Source organism: Patagioenas fasciata, chromosome 3 (genome assembly GCF_037038585.1).
Source record: "Patagioenas fasciata isolate bPatFas1 chromosome 3, bPatFas1.hap1, whole genome shotgun sequence".
Lineage (NCBI taxonomy): Eukaryota > Metazoa > Chordata > Aves > Columbiformes > Columbidae > Patagioenas > Patagioenas fasciata.
In genome coordinates, this window is record NC_092522.1 from 99,866,474 (window position 1) to 99,887,162 (window position 20,689).

The 20,689-nt window shown below is 37.5% G+C and overlaps 1 protein-coding gene across 1 annotated transcript in view; it reads left to right on the forward strand.

Annotated features, from left to right (window-relative positions):
* The window catches only part of BMP5 (bone morphogenetic protein 5), a 56,635-nt gene that overhangs the window by 22,695 nt on the left and 13,251 nt on the right, over positions 1-20,689 (forward strand). Inside the window, exons 2-4 of the mRNA XM_065835384.2 lie at positions 2,449-2,641; positions 7,780-7,928; positions 18,275-18,472. Of these exons, the coding sequence (XP_065691456.2) occupies positions 2,449-2,641; positions 7,780-7,928; positions 18,275-18,472 (540 nt within the window). The remainder of the gene's footprint in view (positions 1-2,448; positions 2,642-7,779; positions 7,929-18,274; positions 18,473-20,689) is intronic.

The window sequence follows — 20,689 nt, forward strand, 5'->3', positions numbered from 1 at the left end:
TATTAATTAGAAGGTACTTGTAAGAAAACAGAGAAAATGAAGCCTCAAACCCAAATAAAAATGAAAGAGGATTTCCATCATTTAAACCTTTAATCAGCATTTAATTCTCTAACGCTTACTCGTAGTGAGTAGTGCTTAGTTACCCATGCATGCTAGGAAGTGCTTTTGAATAAATACCAACCTGAGACATCAGAAAGGATTTTTGCACTAAGTTTGCCTTTAAAATATTTTTCATTTGAAGGTTGTTGACATATCTGTTCCACATAAGCTTCAAAATGTTCAGTTATAACCTTAGAAACTTGTAGCAGACTCTTTGCACTACAAAAAAAATCCTCCTTGGTTCAATGTATTTGCATATGTCCATCTCTGCCAAGTTTTCTCTGAAATGAAAGGCTTTATGTGGACATTAAACAAAAAAAGCAAACAAACCCCAAACCTCAAGTCAGATCTCTGTATATATCTCAGAGTTCAGAATTGAGCAGCGGAGTTGCTAAACAGCCTGTATCCTGTTTCTCTTCAGTAGCAGCCCATTCATCTTCAGGTACAGAGCAGCCAGTTTACATGCTTCTGCCTCTTTTCTGCGTTTTCTCTGCATGTACTTTTTCTATGTAGTGTACGATAACAAACCCAAGTAAGCTAAATACACACTTAAGCCAAGTAAACCTCACAGTTAGCAGACAATTTTCCTTTTGTCAGGCAGGAGAAAGTTCATTTTCACTGAAGATTAAATGTTCCTATAGCCTATATATTTTATTTTGATGGTTCTTAAGACAACACAGATTTGTATATTAAAAATATGAGAGCAAAAACAAGGATAGTTTAGATTTTTGGAAGTGTGAAAGGGAAGTACACTGTAAGGGCCTAGCTACATGGCCACAGGTGACTTAACTAGTAACTATTGCTCTGAAAATAATGTAAATACTTTGCTTTCAATAGCTCTCACTTTAATATGTGTGTAACTGTACCCTTGTATGGCAAATCCAAAATGTATCTTTTTTCTTTTAGTGCATTTCTATTTTGCAAGACCACATATATATTGTAATAATACACACATGCAGGTTTATATTAAAAAATATATATATATTTATACACACAAACACATGCACATTGTGTATGTAGACAAAATTGCTTGGGTGTATGCATAGACATGAGCATATAAGTATAAATATATATTATAATAACATACACATTTTATTATTTATACATGTAACATTTGGTAATCTAAATAAGAGTGGGGATTATAGGAGGGTACATTTAGTAGAGCTGGCTGAAGCCATAAATGTTTAGCTGGTTATCCAAACTGAATCCCAGTTCTGAGTGGTTTAGGTTTTGTCCACCACCAGTAAAACCAAGCACCTATCTTGTGAGACAGGCAGAGCTTCTCCAGGAGTGAGAAGTTCTCTCTTCTCACAGACCACAGCTTCTTCTCAGATCAGTGATACACTACACTCTGTGGCACTGGAAACCATGGATCATTTTCCTTTCCACGTTTGTTAATATCTGAAGTATTGATCCCATAAAATGGTTATCAGCTAGTACAGTGTCCTGTAGGTCCCTTGCCACATCAAAACACATATTCCATTGCAAAACTCACTTATAACTCAGGGTCACAAATACAGCAGACAGTGGAATTAGCCCCAAATCAGTTATAGACTCAAATAAATTAAAATCCTCTGTTTATTCCTCCTTAAAATTCTGTGCAATCCTGAATTAATCAATTATGAGGTTAACTATTTTATTTTAAATTCTGGCAGTGTCAGAAGCAGTGGGAGCTGTCCCTGCCCACCCACAGCAGGTTTGAGGGGACTTCTCATGCCAGGATTGGTGCTTCCTTTGTGTCAGGGTGCCAGGACCACTCAGCCCTGATTCATGGCTCCTTCTTCTGACCACTGGCAAGATGATGCTTATGCCATTAGAGTACTACCAACCTGTGTTAATTTATATTATGTAACTGCTTCTTAAATATATAGTAGTTGCAGTGCACTTTACTTCAGGATTTATTACGTTAAGTGGAAATGAGCAGCATTCCTCTCATCTGCCTGGTTCTTAGCAGCAATTAGTGTTTTCCAAGTCATCTATGCCTCTGACATTACTCCTGCTGCGCTTATGACTAAACCCAAGTCCTAAATCCTTTTGCAGCTTTTAGTTCGTCCGTATTTCTAGTTACTTTACAACATGCCCTCTTTCAGCTCTTTTTTTGATATTCTTTCCACTCCAGCTTCTGGAATTTGTATAAAAGCCACTGAGGGTTTTTTCTTTTGAACTGAAGACACTGGGCTAGTGGAATTTCCTTTAACTGGAAGTATGTCTGGGCTTGTGGTTTTATTATTTGCACAGTATTATATTGTCCTGTTTGTTTACTCCCAAGCACAGTGAACACTCCATTAATCATGGGAAATGGGCATTCATTTCACCTCTTTAATTTACAGTCAACTCTTTTTCTCACAGTTGAAAGGGACAAGGACTTCTCCCACCAACGAAGGCACTACAAAGAGTTTCGCTTTGACCTTACTCAAATCCCACTCGGAGAGGCAGTGACAGCAGCTGAATTCCGGATATACAAAGATCGAAGCAACAGCCGCTTTGAGAATGAAACAATTCAGATTAGCGTATATCAGATCATCAAGGAGTATCCAAACAGGTACCCTGTTTGTACAAACACATCACATGTCAAATAACGTCTTGTGTTTCTATCTTGAGTCGGGAGACAATAACTAATCATAACCATACCCTCGGCAAGGCATCATTGCTATCACTGTGGCTTGTGCAATATTAATTCCTAGGCAACAACAACTAATACTGTTCAAGAATGAGACTTATCTTCAAAGTAGTTTATTCCAGGTTTATGGAGAGTCACATGTTCAATCTCACCAAATAATCTGGCCATGCACAGAGGGGGTGAGAGTTCGTGTTCTCAGTGAGCAAATGGTGGAGCTGTACACACAGTCTAAGCATCTGGATTTAGGAAATACACCATTTGCTGACACTGAGGTACTACCCGCCAAAATTCATTTAGCTCCTTAAAGGCAGATAGATTATTCGACTTTGTTTACTTTTGAAGCAGCATGGCTTTTTGCATGTGTTTTAATATTCTGCAGAATGTAATTAAAGAATAAAGTCATGCACCAATTTTAAGATGACATATACACACTTAACACATGCTGCTCACCATGAGAATTAAAACAAATATGACGTTATGCATGAGCAAATCTCTGAATCTAAGTTTGGAGAGCTCTGTGCATGACATATTTCCAAGAGTCTTCAAGACCTGAGTAAATGGTCAGATTTCACCAGGCAAAGTAGTTAAATACCTGAAAATTCCCATTAAAAACTACTAGCAATTCCAAGATGCTTCTGAAAAAAAATCTACATATACACAAAATTTGGGTTTTGAAACTAAATTAGTGTATGTCTTTTCTCAGAAAAATTGGGGGGGAAGTTTTGTTTTGAGATAGATTAAAAAAAAAAAAAAAACCCATCTTGGAACAGATAAAATATTTATAACCTGAGCACGTTTAGCAAAAGCAAAGAAGATGACAAACTAAACTTGCGGAGTATTCTGGAAGAAAAAAAATACCACTTAGGTCAAAGCCTGGGCCAGAGTTCAAATCTCTTTTCTGCCAACAGAAGCTTGAGCTTGTACCTTCCAGGTGAGATCTGTGAACATCAAGTTATAAAATTTTTATGGCTATAAACAGGGAGTTACTTTATATCAATGGAGCAGAACCAGTAGGAGGGAAAGCACTCATCCTTCCAGAATATCTTCTGCTTTCCTGGTTAATCTGGGCAAGAACAAAACAAGCGTGGGATTTTGTTTAACCTCTTTATTCAGCTTGAAAAAATTCTTTTGACGTAGGTACAAAAATAAACTTCTTGGAGGAAGGAATGAAATGGAAAGGAACATCTTTTTAAAGACCACAAGTCAAAGCTAGGGCAATGAAAGCTCTTCACCTGCAAATTCAACAGATTTTTTTTTTTTCTTTTTGCTTTGGGTCCCAGACTTCATTAGTGTTATTCTTGACTTTGTCACCTCAGGTTTGTCCTACTTAGGTAAATGAGATTTTAGGTGCAAAATTTGTAGAAGCTGCAATTGCAGAATGTGAAAGTGAGAGAACTGTGAGGTTGGTGAGGCACTGGAACAGGCTGCCCAGAGAAGCTGTGGGTGCCCCATCCCTGGAAGTGTTCAAGGCCAGGTTGGATGGGGCTTTGAGCAACCTGGTCTAGTGGAAGGTGTCCCTGCCCACGGCAGGGTGGTTGGAAGTAGATACTTTTTAACGTCCTTTCCAACCCAAGCCATTCTATGATTCTATAATGTCCCACACTCCTTACTAGTGCTGTAACACAGCAAAACTGGTGGGTTTGATCCTGCTCCTCCACCCTGCTTTGCTTTGAACAGGAGATATGAGTGTCTGACAGGCCTCTGCAATCCCCAAACAGCCCTGATGTGCTTTCAGGCAAGAAGTGATCAGAGTTTATGGTTTCTGAGTTGCAGACTAGGGATTATGTTGTAGTCTGGGACATTTTTCTGTCTCTGTGGCAGCATGGCTGCTGAAGTACGTGTGTATTGAATTTGCTGAGAGTCTACTGAAATGACAGTCTTTGAGATTGAAGTTTTCTATTTGTTTTAAGTAAGCGTGTAAAGCACAGCCCATGGCAAGGCAAACTTTCCTACACAGCCCTGCCAAGGTACTCCTACCCAGATCTTTTCTCATGACGAAAGTAATACAGTCCAACAGGCCAAATCCTTGTTCATGATCTGGTGGCAGCTAGCCACTAATTTACCTAAACCCCAAGGATTCTTCCTGCATTAGGGAATCCTCGAGTGGTATTAAGATACTAAAGCAGCTTTCTGGAATGAGGAGAGAGGTGAAGCAGCATTATGGGGATGGCCTGTTACACAGTAATCGTGATTTGATCCACTCAAAAACTTTGCTGGGTTTCTAGGAACATATAGATGGTTTATTCCACCTTTACTTCCTTAAGTGACCCAGGAGATCTGGAGCTTCTTAGATGTTCTGCCTGCAGCCTCTTTGCTGAAATTTTGGACTATGGTAGCATTTCTGCTGTAGACAATTGGCAGTTTGGGACCAGACTGAGATCACTAAGCTTTAACAGCCCTCATAAAGGTAAAGATAATCAGCTGTATTCTGCCTGAATGTATTCACTGTTGCATTTCAGGCTATTTACGACATAATACCTTACTTTTTTATTGTGTGTTGTGGGCTATTTTTTAAATAGATTTTTTTTTTTTTTTTAATTAGAGCCAAAATTTGCAGCTGTTTTTAATTTTAAGTGTGATTTTTTTTTTTTTTTCCTTTTCACGGAATAAAGGAGAATTTTAAAATTAAAGTTTTCAGAAATGTAATGAGAAATGTGAATAAATGACACCAGCTAATGGGGGAATCCTGATCCCAGAGCTCCTACTGCCTTCTCAAGGGTCATGTTTTCACCCTATGTTTCAATAAATTGTGAAAAAATTATTTTTTTTTTCCTGACAAATACTGTGAATTTCTTAAGTAAATTGCTGTTATTTGGGCTAAATCATTAGCATTGGTCCAGAGACATTTTCTCTATTCTGCTATGTGTTCTTGAGTATCAGTTTTAGTTTTCCAACAGCTAATTTTTGGTTCATTTGCTGAGTTAAGGGGTAAGAACAATCTACCTCTTTGAATCTATTGCCGTAGTCAGATCACTGTGCTTGTAGAAAGGCAGAGAAGATTGACATATCAGTGCCAAGGCACCTCAGTGTGAGTTTCTGCTGCAGTACAAAATAATAAAGTCTCATGGATGAGAGATCCACACGGGAAATTTGTCCTATTTAGAGATTTCTATACTGTACCATTGGTAGTGCCCTGTTCTAATTTGGCATATGAGGCATTATATATCCTGACTTTTGAGAACATTTCATACCAGTCACAGCAAAGTTTGGAGCTATGGGAAAACAATTATGTATTCCAGGAGGAGACAAGACAAAGGTGAAATTATAGTACTGTGATATTTTAATATTTTATATTCCAAACAATTTTACAGTTTTCTATTACATCTGCTGAACGATACAAGAAATATTTATAAATAAACATCTTAAAGACTGTCACATTCAGAATGAAACCTTTTAGCTTTAAAGTTCTGATAAAACTGCTTATTAAAAAAAAAAAAAGTTGGCATTTAAGACTCCAGAGAGTACTATTTATAAGCTCGTGGTACATTGTTAATTTGTTCAGTGCTAGCATAACAGGTCAGGCTCTTCTGAATTGTAACATTGTTTTCATGTTAGCTCCAGAGGGAGTATGTATATTTTCTCCCTGTGTGGCCATTAGCACAGTTCTACTAGAATGGAAGTGATAAGAACCTGACGAAAGATTATGCTTTAACAGAAGGAAAAAAAAGGTGATGTGAAAGAATACTCTTTATTTTTTTAAATTCTTCTTTATAATTTCTGAGCTCTTTAACCTGATTCTGCAGATATTTCTCACAAGTGAATAAACATATGCTTGTTGTAGCCCATTTGCTCTTATTTTCCTGCGTGCTGAACCACCACAGTTTCAAGTGCTACATGAGATGTTTTTTCAGTGTCAGACCTTCTAGGTGTACTTACAATGTTTAGTCTAGATAGGAAAGTAACTTCCTACGGTGTCGTCGTGATTAAGCAACATAAGAATAGAATGACAGGACCATCATAATTTTAAATTTGCTTTTTGTACACAAAGCCTATTATTTCTGTCTCTTACCTCTTCAGGCATATATTCATGCTGTCTGTAAGGTGACGATTCCCAGCACTGTGTAAGCCAAGCCTGTCTTTAGTTGGACTGTCAGAATAGAGAATAAAATCTTTTCCGTATATATTATTGTTTTGATTACTATTTATGGCAGAAAAGAAATAGATTTCTGTAACTATAAATTCAGGTTTAAAAGGCTAAATGGCGAGAACAGTTTTAAACAATGCATGCTGCCTTGTAGAAACACGTGAATCAAAATTAAGGAGAGTTTAGCATCTCGGGTATAATGTGGTCACTGTAGTAAACTATTTGTAATACAGATGTGGTTCTGGAACCAATTGTGTCAAGAGATATATGAAAACAGAACAAGTAAGCGATCCATGCTAAACATTTAGTTACATGATTATATTAACTCCCCTGAGCAGCCCTTCTGAATTACTGGAGGATTTCATGGGAACAAATTTGAGAATCTACCAGGGAGCTGAGGGTTAAAATGTAATAATTACTTTATTGAATAGACATATAACTTCTACTTTGATATAGAGATTTATTTTCTAAACATCTGTACTAATACGAAACTGAACTGTCATTTATTCATGTCTTGTCGTATGATATAGCTGCTATCATATGTTATTAATAACAGATTTTTTTAACAACGCTATGCCTTTGAATTTTAGTTGAAACTGGAACAAGATTTTGACATTTTTTGTCTTTTACACTGAATGGTTTATAAAAGTTAATCTTCCTGAGACATTTTAGTGCTGGAAGATAAATCCTTTACACACAGCCTCAATTATGTATTTAGTGTATTTATACCAGGAAGCTGGATTTTTCAGATTTTCCAGAGCTGTAGTTTTCATATGCCGAGACTCATTTCAGAAAGGTCTCTCAGGGGAAATACCTGTATAATACTTAACAATTACATGTTAGCTACAGCACATGTTGTACTGTATCATGATGAGGATATGTCGAAGGGTTATTCATTTGGACTCCAGGAAGTCATTGCCAGCAAGGAAAAATAATAATATTTGGATGCCTTAACCCTCTATTTTCTTTAACTTAGGGATGCAGACTTGTTCCTGTTAGACACAAGAAGGGCTCAAGCTTCTGATGTGGGCTGGTTTGTGTTTGACATTACTGTGACCAGCAATCACTGGGTGATTAACCCGCAGAACAATCTGGGCTTGCAACTCTGCGCTGAAACCGGGGACGGTAAGATCAGAACTGTAAATCATAACTCCATGTATGCTCTTGTCATCTCTTGCTGGGAACCTTTTCTGGATGGGCGTTTTTTAAATCGACTGGGTGATAACTCACTGAGAGTTTCTAAGTAAAGGACGCAAGTCTTATCCTGCTATAACCATAGTCTGCAAGCTTTCTATTATTCTTAATTCTGAAGAATATGGCAATTATAAAGCTAGCTGAATCATGTTAAAATAAATGAAGTTTGGGATAAAAGCTCCTGCATACAAAATGAAGTTCCATTTTAATGTTCCTGAATTTTATATTCAGGAAAATCAAGCAGATTTGTAAACTTTTGTTTAGAAAGTTTCTAAAAATCTTTCTGGGATGAAGCACAGAGAAGGGTATAATAAAAGCTCAGAACAGTTAAGGAGGTACCTCACAGCCACTGGTACTGTAACTGCAGAAAGATTAACAATAGGGTAATATGGGAACTGGTTTACTATCCTTTAAAAAAAATAATTCCAAAACTTTTTAATCTTGAAATAGGTTAAAAATGTGAAATCTTGAAAATTTTAATTAGCTGAAAATAAGAAAGACTATCAAAAGTGAAGTCAGAGTTGTGCATGGTTTTGTACAAATTTACTAGGCTATTACATTATTCACAGTTATGCTCTTCATTAAGAAGTGAAAATGCATCTCAATGCAAAACAATATTTTTACAAGAAATGTTCTTTACTTAGACTTCTTTAGAAACTAATAAAAAGAGAATTATATACTGTTTTTTCTGTGATGGTTCACTTAATCCATACTACTTTACAAGCAAGCTTTCAGATTTAGCTCTTTCTTGTCAAAAAAGCTTTTTATGTCAGAGGTCAAGGGATCTATGATGCCAGTTAATCTAAACCTCAGCTGACATAATGTTAATGAGTAGCAGAAGAAATCCTGGTGTAAGGATTAATATTTTTTCCTTCTTTTTTTTTTTTTTTTGTTCTGGCTACTTTTTCTCATTGTTTTTGATCTGAATTCTCCCTCAGGCTCAGCTGAGATGTGAACAAAGCCTCTCATACTTTTTCAGCAAGTGCTCTGGCTGCTGAAGAGTTATGCAAAAAGTGTCCTTTAAGCATGATACTTAAAAAGAGAGGTGGCAGGCTTGAACCAGAGCGGACGACCATTTCATCTAATATTGCCTATATGGCCTGAGCACAGTCAGTGGAAAAGGGAGGCAGTGCTGCAGAGTGGACCACGTTGTTGCTGGGTTCAAGCAGCCTTCAAAGTCACTGCACCTGAGCCTGGCTGTATGGGGAGCAACTCTGTTAGGCAGCCTGGTTTTGTGAGGCCATTTTCAAGCCCTTAATATACTGGAGAGGTGACACCTCCGTCAGACATCCAAATTAGCTGGATTTGCCTCTGGCCAGCTTTCCTATTGCAGAATAAACTCCAACCTTGACTTTTTTTCCAGGAGATCCAAATACAGAAATTCTTTAAAATTAAATATCCATGAAAGGTATTCATTATGAAACCCTGGAACGATCAATTTGTTGGTTCTAGCCTCGAAATTATATCTGCTCGGTAAACAACAGGAAAGTTTATATGAGTAAAGGGAGACCTTTAAATTGATACACTGAAGAAACTGTTAGAGAACATTTTATGTAAATATTTCCCTTGCCTTTCTCCCAAGATCAGAAAGGTGATAGATAATTTTCTATTTTAAATTCCAAAGCCACAGGCAGCTTTACCTTCTGCACCTCACTTATTTGAATTTCTCAACACAGCTCCTTGAGTGAAGAGGGAATTCCCTCTTCCCTCACTTTCTGTTCCTTTTTCAGTTTATTCATGTAAGAAGAGTGTCCTTCGAGGGACTAAAGTTTTCAAAACTATAAGAAGACCTGTGCTATACCACTTTGGCTTAGCAAAAAGAAAATCATCCTTTCATGCTCTTACAATTTTGCTCTTAAGGCTTTGATTATTTTCATTGAGTTGCTCTTACTTCTGGAAGCTATTAGAAGCACCAACAGTTGAGTGACATGTTTGTGTACAGATGGAACATGAATTTTTATACTTGACTCAGTATGTAGCTGACTCTGTTTGTAACCCAGAGAACCCCACCCACTTTCCTTCCAACCAGTTTTTTATGACAGCTCAGAGACTGGTTCAAATCAACTAAAAACCTTCCCTTGGCTGAAGTGAACTTTAGGCTCTGCAGGTCTGAAGCACGTTTCTTCATGTCTCCAGCTGTCCATTGAGTTTATGGGAGGTAGAGGAGTTCTACCCCCATAACTGGAGAGATATTTATGATAAGACCTGATCTATTAACCCCTCTGTTGCAGCAGACTGTTAAAATAAATGAGATTCTGTTAAGTCAGAGGATCCCTCTTTGAGGTATTCAGGTGCTGCACTGGGGCCTTGGATAAATGAGTCTGTAAATACATACTAATTTTTAAATTTGTTTGTACAGTGCCTTTAAAATGGGATGCTAATAATTACTGAGACTCTGGGGTGCCAATATATTGTTATAATTACAATTAACATAATCTTTCTTACAGTTATCATCTTTCAGTGACTATTTAGGCAGTCACTTGTGTAGATATATTTCTTCCGTGATTGCTGAAGATGATACATCATCATTATCATTATTATTATTATTATTATTATTATTATTATTATAATTATTATTATTATATACATTAATATTGTAATAATAATGTCTACGTGAGGAGTAAAAAAATTTGTAACTATTTATTATGATGGTGTGATAAAAACTGTGAAAGAATGTCTGGTTGGTGTAATTCATAATTTTCCCCCCTTTGAATGTGCTGAAAAAGTACGAAAAGCCACATGACATTGGAATGTGTTTTCTTCTTTCTTTAAGACAGTATTTGGTATCATACGCCTCATTTTAGCATGAAATGTAGACTTTTTCTCTTAATGGGACGTTTTATTTTGAACGGTAAGAATAAAGGTTTGCATGACACATATGGAAGCTGTCAACATATAATGCACTGTTTCCCTGGGGCTGTGGTAAATTAAGGATCAGGTTTTTTGGTTCTCCTTTTTAATGTTTCCTTAACATTTTGCAGCATCCCCTTTTGGCCGATTCTCTCCTTTTGACACCAAAACTCTCCATGGTGTTTAAAATGAGAAGTGATCATTTTCACACTGATGGGAGTGCGGGTGTTAGACGAATTGCAGCATAAAATCAATACAGATGCAGAAACAATTCTAAAAGCTTCATGTGATGCTTTTCCTGTATATATACCATATGTATCCTAAGGCTTAAACCATGTTCCAGTGAATCAGCACCTTTGTATTAACATTTTGCATTTTTATAATTGGAAGTTAGCAACGGTTTGAACACAGCTTTTACTGGAAGAGTATAAATAGCTGCAAAAGTAATCCTTTTGCTGTTTGTATCATTGCTGAACAGAACTAGGTTCTTAGTGCTGTCTACAGAAAATGGGAGAGGGATATAATGCATAATGATGGCTGCTGATGATCCACAGAATAACACAAGTTCCAAATACACAACTCTTGATACAACAGCCCCCACAGCCATGTAGGTCTGTGCCTTTTCTTAGATTACTGCAGCTCTCAGTTATTTTTCTTCTGCCTGTAGATCAGAGAGGAAGAAACTGGTGGTAACTTTGAAAGGCCCATGGTGATTAAGGTGATTTCTGTTACCACATAGTCCTGTGGAAGGTTTCTTAGGGCTTTCTTGCTGTTTGAGGTGGGCAGGTAGCAGGAATCCTCAGCTCCCTGACTCTGATTCTTACCTCAGGTATTTTATTTCCTCAGAGCAAAGGGAAACTTGAAAGAAATGGGTTCCTTGGTCCAAGTGAAGCCTGGGAAAGGCCAGTTCTTTTTCCAGCATGTATTTGGGTACACCCTGACACGTGTCCCCTGGAAGGGGATTTGGCTCCTAATCCCACATGCTGCAGGAAGGATTGGTGAGGTCCCTCTCCCAGGATGACAGGGGAGACATTAAGTGACACACTCTCTCTTCTTTAGCCTCTTCTCCTTTCAGCCTGGGCCTTCCAAGTTCTCCTATGAAACCTTCAGAGAAGCAGCATGGCCACTTTATGTTGCAGAGGGTGGCTGTCTTGCTTTCAACCCATAGCAACCTGTGGCAGCACCCTGGTTTCTTCAGGTAGTTGGCTGCATGCTTTACATTGGTCTTGGCCTTACCTTTCAACACTAAATATTACGAATCTCATCCTGAGGTTGTCTCTAGTCAACCTTGGTTCCTAACTTGCACGACCATGGTAGCGATCAGGTACTCTGGAGGATGGTGCTGGGTTGTTACATTTTAGTCTCTTGGTGGATCTGGTATTCACAAGGCAAAGTATCAGGAGTGAGTTCACCTTCATTAGTGTCCTTACAGTGGGGAATTTAGGATATATATATATATTTATATTGCTGTATGTATGGACTTTGGCAGGCAATAGCTCTGCCTAAATTCTGAGCCATCTGGAAGCCATATAGCCATGTTAGAACAGCACTGAACCTGAGCTAATATATCCTGCCCCTCAGCAGGTTTTATTAGCTTGAGCTCAAGCACTGCCTATGTACAGCTACATGAGTCCTGGTCCAGAGCTGACTTTGGCCAAAATTTTGCTAGTAAATTAAACATGCTCAGGATTATCATGATGTGAACCAAGCTGGAGGGATGATTCAGCCTCCAAAACAAGGTCACCCCATGGCAGCTTCCCCCCAGGAGAGGCTGCTGCAGAACTGCCTTGGGGTGCTGGGCACTCGGAGCTGGTGTAGGATGTAATCGCACCAGGAGCACCCTCCCACTCTTTGTTAGTAAGGAGGGTCACGGATGGGAGATGATCTCCTACCCCTTCTCCTGCTACCACTGCATATTGGTGCATACTGGTTCTGGCTGTACAACTACACCTCCACCCTACTCCCCAGACAGGTGAAGGATACATCTACTTCTCAGCACCAGTGTTCTAGAAATAACAGCACTTACGTTTCATTTCATTCAGAAGGCTTTTATCCATTTTGTTCTTTGATGGATGACCAATTAATCTAATCTCTGCTTGTTTTATTGTCTTCCTAAAGACATTTTTAACGGTGCAGAAAAGCCTTGGGACTCCTATAAACCATTCCTGGTTGAAGTGCATTAAACTGAAAGGATATATCTAGCACTTAGCAAATGGATTTGTGTATGATCACATCTGATTTTTTGTGTAAGCATACATGGTACTGTCATGTTATATTAATACATGCTAACATGTTTCCAAGTGCTTTCTTCAAGAGCTCTATGAATACCAAAATCAACACAAAGAGATATGCAAAATTCCTTCAGCAAAACTGAATAAAACCAATAAGATATAAGATTTTAAAAACAAAAGCTGAATCTTTAGTTTTGACTAAAGCTATGAAGCCTAGAAAATGCAGAGCACACCACCCAAGACCACCTATTTTCCAAAAATCCTTAAAGCCTCCAGGGAGTAAAAGAGTTAATAAAACACATGAAGCTTGCTTCAAAAGCATATCTTATGTTTATATAGTTAAGTGTGCCCACCAGGAAAAGTTTGCATAACAGTTTATGTAGAAGATACAATAGAGACAGTATAAAATACTTCAGAGTTGGAGTGTTTGGGATGTCTTATATATAGACCATCCTATTTGTGTTGTTAGGTTTTCTCTTCTCCTTTTTTTGATACTCCTTCATTTAAGCTTTGGTAGTCAAACTCAACCTCAATTCTTTTTCTTTTTCTGTGAAGTTCCATTGCTCTCCAGAGCACTGTTCAGGCATGAGAAACCACGAAAGTTTCTATCTAATTTTGAAAGTTACTTTGCCAGCTTTCAGACTCAGAGCCTCAGTGCAGTTTTTGCTCAAATATTAGATGTTATTGGACCTTGTATACTCAGGGTCTTCCTCCAAAAGGCCCTTCCCAGTCCTTATTTCAGACATCACTCCCCACAAGGAGGAAACTATAGATGTCACATTGGAATTTTTTTATTTTCAGCAAACTAAAAATGAATAATCAGCATCATGAAAGTTTTCATTTCTATCTGCAAATATATACAATTATTACCAAAATAACTACTGTGACCTAGCAGTAGTGGTTAATCTGTAAAATGTGTTCTGTGGCCTGTTGAACACTTTTGAAAATAAATAAGTGCTTGTTTTTCATAACAAAATGAGTGGTTTGCTGCAGTTCGATGACTCAAGACAAAATAATGGATCTTGGAATCACTCATTGTCCTGTGTTGCCAGTGCAAATCTGGCCAAGATGCATAATGGCTGAAATCTCTTGCAAAATTAGTCTCTGCTCAATGCCGTACATAAAATATATGTTGCTTGAGGAGAGACAGCCAAGTCACAAATCCTACCACTGTCATTGGCATCCACACTGGCGGCCTCAGAAGTCAGCTTTCTGAATGTCATGAAAAACGAGGCAATGTCTTCAGGTCAGGACTGTGAGACAGATTGTTATTGAAAGCTTGAAGGGCTCTTGCATTTCCATTTGGAGCAGCTGGGGGATGAAATGAACTTTTAAGATGGAACTTGATCAGTTTATGAAAAGAATCGTATGATACAATTGCATGTCACAGTAGAAAAATGGACATAGTGACACAGCAAATAGCTCTGCGGTTATGATTGTGACTGCTATTCCTATTCTGTGGCTTAATAAAAAAAAAAAAGAAGAAGAAAATCATCAGAATTGTTGACTAGCACCTTTTTATAAACTGATCTTCACAATTATTGAACTTTACAGTTATTTTTGCAGCAGCAATTCCTTTGTTGTAAGGGGACAGAATGTGCAAAGGCAAATAATATTCATTCTGTTCAGTCAGTCAAACTGGCACTTCCAGACAACCTTTTATGCAAACTGCTAAGGGCATTTTACTATCAAATACAACAAAAGCCAAAAATAAGTTCAAATGCCAAGTCAAACAAATACATCTTGCCAACGACTCAAAATCATATGAATAAGGACTACAGAGTTCAACAGATTTGGAACATAATGCTTTAAATAAGTCTTAGTCTCCAAATTTACCTGTCAATATGGAGAAGAGATAATAAATTATCATAGTAGGATTGAGAAGTACATGCCAGAATGTAGGGAATACAAAAACTCTGACTGTTCCCAGACAGAGTAACTCCATCTGTTATGCTTATTTGTTTTTTCCTACGTGTAGGGGCAAATGCAGTGGTTAGGTTCAATCGAGCAGACACTAGCTGACTGTTGGTTTCTTGCAGTTTCTTCTTCTTTTGTTCTAAAGTATGAAGAAAAGACTTTGAAATCCTCAGAATTAAAGATACAATGAAAGTATAAAACCAAACCTACTTCTCAGAATGCTTGACCACATCCAATACTTGTTCAGAGATGCTCAAGAGAAGCAGAGAGTCATACCTTGCTGGTTTTGTTTTCCCACTTTCATGTGGGTGAAGCTCCAAGGGAAGGTGTAGTTAAGCAGGTCAGCGTGAGTCATTCAGCTGATTATAGAAAATATTGCTCTAATACCATAGTATGGAACAACTGTGTGCTGGAGAGACCTGGATGTTGTCATAAAAACTGAGAGTTTTCTAAATGCTTACAAGAAATGATAGACTAAAACTGTTTGCTAAAAATGAAGTCCATGAATGCTTCTTGTTACAAAGGCCAGTTCAGGGTAGGGTAAGATTTTTCTTACTGTATTCTGAAATCCACACTGTGGACAAAGGTAAGGACTACCTAACAAGACCATAGCACATGGAGCTACTGCTGTGGTAGAAAGATTAATGCATTTCATAGGCAGTATACTTTGAAATCCCTTCTGTTTGGGAAGAGGCAAAGCTTTGTGGTCTTAGACTGAAGGACATCTCCCACACACACACTTTTTTTTTTTTTTTAATTGAAGGATAATAGAAGTTCTGTAAATGCAAACTTTCTTTTGCACAGAAGCAACCTAAAATGGAGACAACATATGTGGTTTGAATTTCCAAACCAAACAGTTCAAAGGTCCTCCATGGAAGAAATATAGTGTCTCAAGGGCAGTGTATATTTTGATTGCTTCATTTTCTGAAAGTTGCAGTTAAGCTAAGGTATGTGATAAACTGATAGAGAAAAGCTTAATGATGAACCCACAGAAGTCAATAAAAGTTTTCCTGTTGACTGCACTAGAAGATTCAGAGCATGAATTGAACAAATGTGTCCTAAAAACTCAGGTTGGCTGCTTAAAAGATCACGCAAATAAAAGAATAAAGTCACATAAGCTGTTTCTGTGTGTAAAAAGTCTGTGGGTTACAGGATTAATTTTTTATAGTATATCTCTATACTCTGAATAACCGAGCAAGCCTTAACTTGTGGAATCTTAATAGCCACCTCATTGCTGAAGTCTAAAGGAAACCCAGAGGAAACTTAATAATATTAAAAGTTATTTTAAAGGGAGTTCACGTTGGTTTGAAGGATATTTTGCTTCACACACAATATCCACCATTGTAAATTCAAAGAACCTAGATTTAAATTCAGAAAACCTCCACACATCTTTACAGCCCTCAGCATATAAATCTACGAGTATTCTTAAAATGTCTACCAGTAAAGTATTATTATTTTACAGATAAAATTAAAATTTCTGAAAGTCATTGGAACAAAAAATAAAGAAAAATAGTAAAAATATTCCCTCTAGAAATGAGGGGAAACTTGGAACTTTGTGGTAAGAGGCTAGTTTGTCCATGTTGCAATGAATAGAGAATAGTCTGTACAGTTTTTCATATCTGACTTGCAACAGAAGATTGGAACATATAGAAATTAATGTTACTGAATTATTTAATAGTAACTCAAACACATGAAAAGAAGAAATAGAGAAACACAAGACTAAAATGCCATTTAAAATGAAATCAGAAGCTTCAACAAATATATTTTTCCCTTGCAGTCAAAAAAGTAATTATCAAAATTGTTCAGAATATGTTGCCAATTACTCTGCCCCATGACTGCTAACTTTCTCAGTTCTTCTCTTGCTTTTGCTGGGCTCTCTGTCACTGGAAACATCTTAAACCAATTTAAAGTGCTACACCTGAATAAACATGTTGTAAAAGTGTTTATGTATTGAAGTGGGTCAGTTCAAGGTATGGTATTTGGCTGGAACGTCTAATTTCTCTTTTTACTGCAAAAGGGCTGCCAGAAGGAGGAAGTCTGAGCTGAATTAATACATTTGTTACAGTGGAAGTAGAATGGAAACTGCTTTAACCACAAATCAAACTGCCTCTTTCATTTACGCCAGTGATAGAGTTTTTCTAAGAAATATAGACTCTGGCATACAGCCACTGTAAGTTTGTGTTTGAAAAGGAAACCTATATGCTTATTTCTATAAGGTTTACTCCTATGTTTATTTGCAAGTTCTTTTTTGGGATGATTGAGTTAGCAGCATTACACGTTTGTGAGGCAGATGCTCCGCCTTGCTGGTGTAGCAAACTTTATCAGTCGGTGTAGAAGCATCCTCAGGCGCCCCGATGCTGCACAGTGCAGGCGGTGCCTGTGCCCATACCTTCACGTTCAAGGGACCTCTGTGTCCCCCACCCCACACAGCTGCACAGCTTCACATGACACTGTCTAATTTTCTGACGGTTGAAGGGCTCTGCATAATACATGTATGCACAAAAGTGTTTATGCTGCCAAAATAAATTCTGTTAAGAGCAAGGGTTTATTTGCTAAAATGTCACTGATGCAGTTTCAATGACTTGTTTTGCTTTCTTTTCTTTTAGTGAGGTTTAGATCCTATAATATAGTGAGGTTACCACGCAGTCCTGACTGAACAAATATTTTAAAGAAATATGCACATCCCCTGGGAACAGAACCAGAGTCAATAATGTACATATTTCAAACTCTGTTCTCTTGAACGACTGACTGCCTTCCTACCTTTATTAATGAATGAACATCAGTTTGAATAACACTGCACAATATTTATTTTTAAAGCAGAAGTATATTTATTATCTACACTTCTCTTTGCTACCGATTTGCTTTGGGGATATAAGGTTCCACATCTCACACTCAAGTGATGCAAAAATTAGATGATCACATTACATTACCCTTTCGACAGCCTACAGACTTTAATGGGGCTCATTTATTTTTCAGTTCTATAGATCTGTATGTGAGACTGAATTAAAATACCTGAGTAATAAATAAGATATATAATTTACAGAGATCACAATTTTATACAACACAAACTACCTGTAATGATGTTGAAACTCTTGTAAGTTGGTGATCTTTTTGTCTTCAATATTCCATTCAACAAAACGCAGTTAGGATTTTTAGTCATCTAACTTCAGGACTACGGGCAAAATCCTTGTCATGCTTCAGTTAGCATTTGAACTCACACTGTGGCTTCAGGAGGGGCAGAAGTTCACCTTTCAGCTTACGATTTCCATTACTTTATAGGTCGAAGTATCAATGTTAAGTCTGCTGGCTTGATTGGAAGACATGGGCCTCAGTCAAAGCAGCCATTCATGGTTGCGTTCTTCAAGGCAAGCGAAGTGCTTTTCCGTTCTGTCCGAGCAGCCAACAATAAAAGGAAAAATCAGAATCGCAACAAATCCAGCAGTCATCAGGAGTCTTCTAGGATGCCAAGTGCTGGGGGTAAGATGAAGCTATGATTTACTAGCCTCTTTATAGGACTTATTGTCACCTGCTCAAATGCAGTGGAGTCCAGTAGCTCAAGAAGATACTGCTCATTGTCTGAACTGTCAGAAACTGTGATCTTGCTCTGTTTCTACCTACCCCTTTAGCTTTGCTAACACCTCTTTTTTTTATGTTGTCCCTGAGCATGATCTACCATCTGTGACTCAGGTCACTTATGTGTATCATGGACTTCTGGAGGGTAAAATTACAAAGTAGACTGGGAAAGGCAGTACCTGAGCTGGACTAGTCCCATGTAGTAAGCAGCTGGATAAGGTCTGTGCGACACATGACAAAAACGTAAAGAGAGTAGAGAGAAGGGTTGCACCCCAACTGGTTGTTTAGCAAGCCTCAGCAAAAGACAGTTTAACTGCCCCTCAGCTGAAGAAGCCAAGATGTAACACAGAAATCTGAATACTGGAAATAAGGAAGTACTTACATGTATTGTCACGTGCTGATGTAAATACACAGGGTATCCCTACATGAGAGTGAATTCAATCCCTTATTTACCTGAAAGGTACTGGCAGTAATGCATGTGAAAACATTGTTAGTCCCATTAGAGCCTGGAGTAAGCTTTGCTCCAATTCTTTCTTGAATTGCTCGTTCAACTGAAGGCACAAAGTCACATTTTAAATATTCGCATTTTTGAACAAACATTTCTGCTTTTCAGGGACAGGATAAGAAAATGTATCTTTCTAATAGCATGTCAGATCTTGTACCAGCATATCAAAACTTTGATATCGACGCTATTGTTAAGCCCCGTGGATACCTACAAGTGAGAAAATTAGTATTTAGTAGAAAGAATTCAGTGGAGTGGAACACATTTATTTAAGGAGAAACATTATGAGCATTATGCATTGCTTGTATCCATCTCAGAATCTCAAAAGTGGCAGAGACCTCTCTAATGTAATGCAAAAGCCTTTCCCTGATCTTCTGTGCACAGAGGAATTTTACCTTAATGGTCACAAACTGCTATTGATTTGCTAAAGAAGTAATAGAAATTATTTTAATAACTGATGTTTCTAGACTAATTTAAAGTTTACCTGGTGATCTACTGGAATAAGATCCCACTTTAAGGTTAAAAATGAGTATTAAAACATATCCTGAAAAATCTACTGCTGCAGTAGTGGGCTCATTTTTGTTTGCATATGATGTATAGGTAGGAAAAAGACTGCTATTTCTCTAGTTTCCACTGAGGACCTGGAGCACAGTTTTTTCTGAGGTAGATGATTAAGAGAGATGCACATGTTCCCTCTGAGGACCCTAGCTTTTGAAAAGCCCCTGACATTTGTTGAGGCACAAGCAATCTCTATTTACAACTGGTTTTTGTTTGAGGTTGAGTATTGTCAAGTTTTTTTGATATTCTGTGTAACTATACCACAAATAGCACATCTGTACAATTTTAACCCCTTATTATTAGTAAATATTGCAGGAAAGCAGTCATAAACAATAAAAGAAGTACCAAACTAGACAATTTTAGATTTTTACTAGTAAAAAACAAAAACAAAACCCAAACAAAAACAACACAAAAACAACAACAAAAGAAATTACATGCTTTATAGCAGAAAGGCATTTTTAAAATGATTCATTATTCATAAAGTGATATTGACTAAATACTCTCTCTTCATTAACTGCTTAAACTTCTTCCAGTTTTCTGAAGCAATGAAGGTTAAAAATTGACTGAGCATCTTGTAATTCAGACATGGCTTAAGCACGCACATCAGTTAAGCTTGCTAGCTGATGCTCATTCTAAATTCATTGACTTCAATAGAAGAACTGAATCTGCATTATTTTCTGCAGAAACTGTTCTTTCTTTTTTACTGCTATTGTATGATGCGCTTCCCTATTTTCACAAAAGGGCTTTGGACCCTCGTCACAACAAGAGGGTAAGAGGGCAGGGGGTTGGGATTTTGTTTGTTTGTTTGTTTGTTTCAAATACAGTCAAACATGATCTGTGCAACTGCATTAACTCCAATCTCTTACCTCAAGGGTCAGTAAGCTTCTGTTTGCACAAAAAAACCAAACCAAACCAAATCAAAACAGCCACCACCACAACAACAAAAAAACCCCAACCCAAACAAAAAAAAACCCCAAACATTTTTCCTGGAAAATGTCTACTAGTTTTGAGAATTACATTTTTTTGAGAGAGGAACAAATCATCAAAATGCACTGTACACA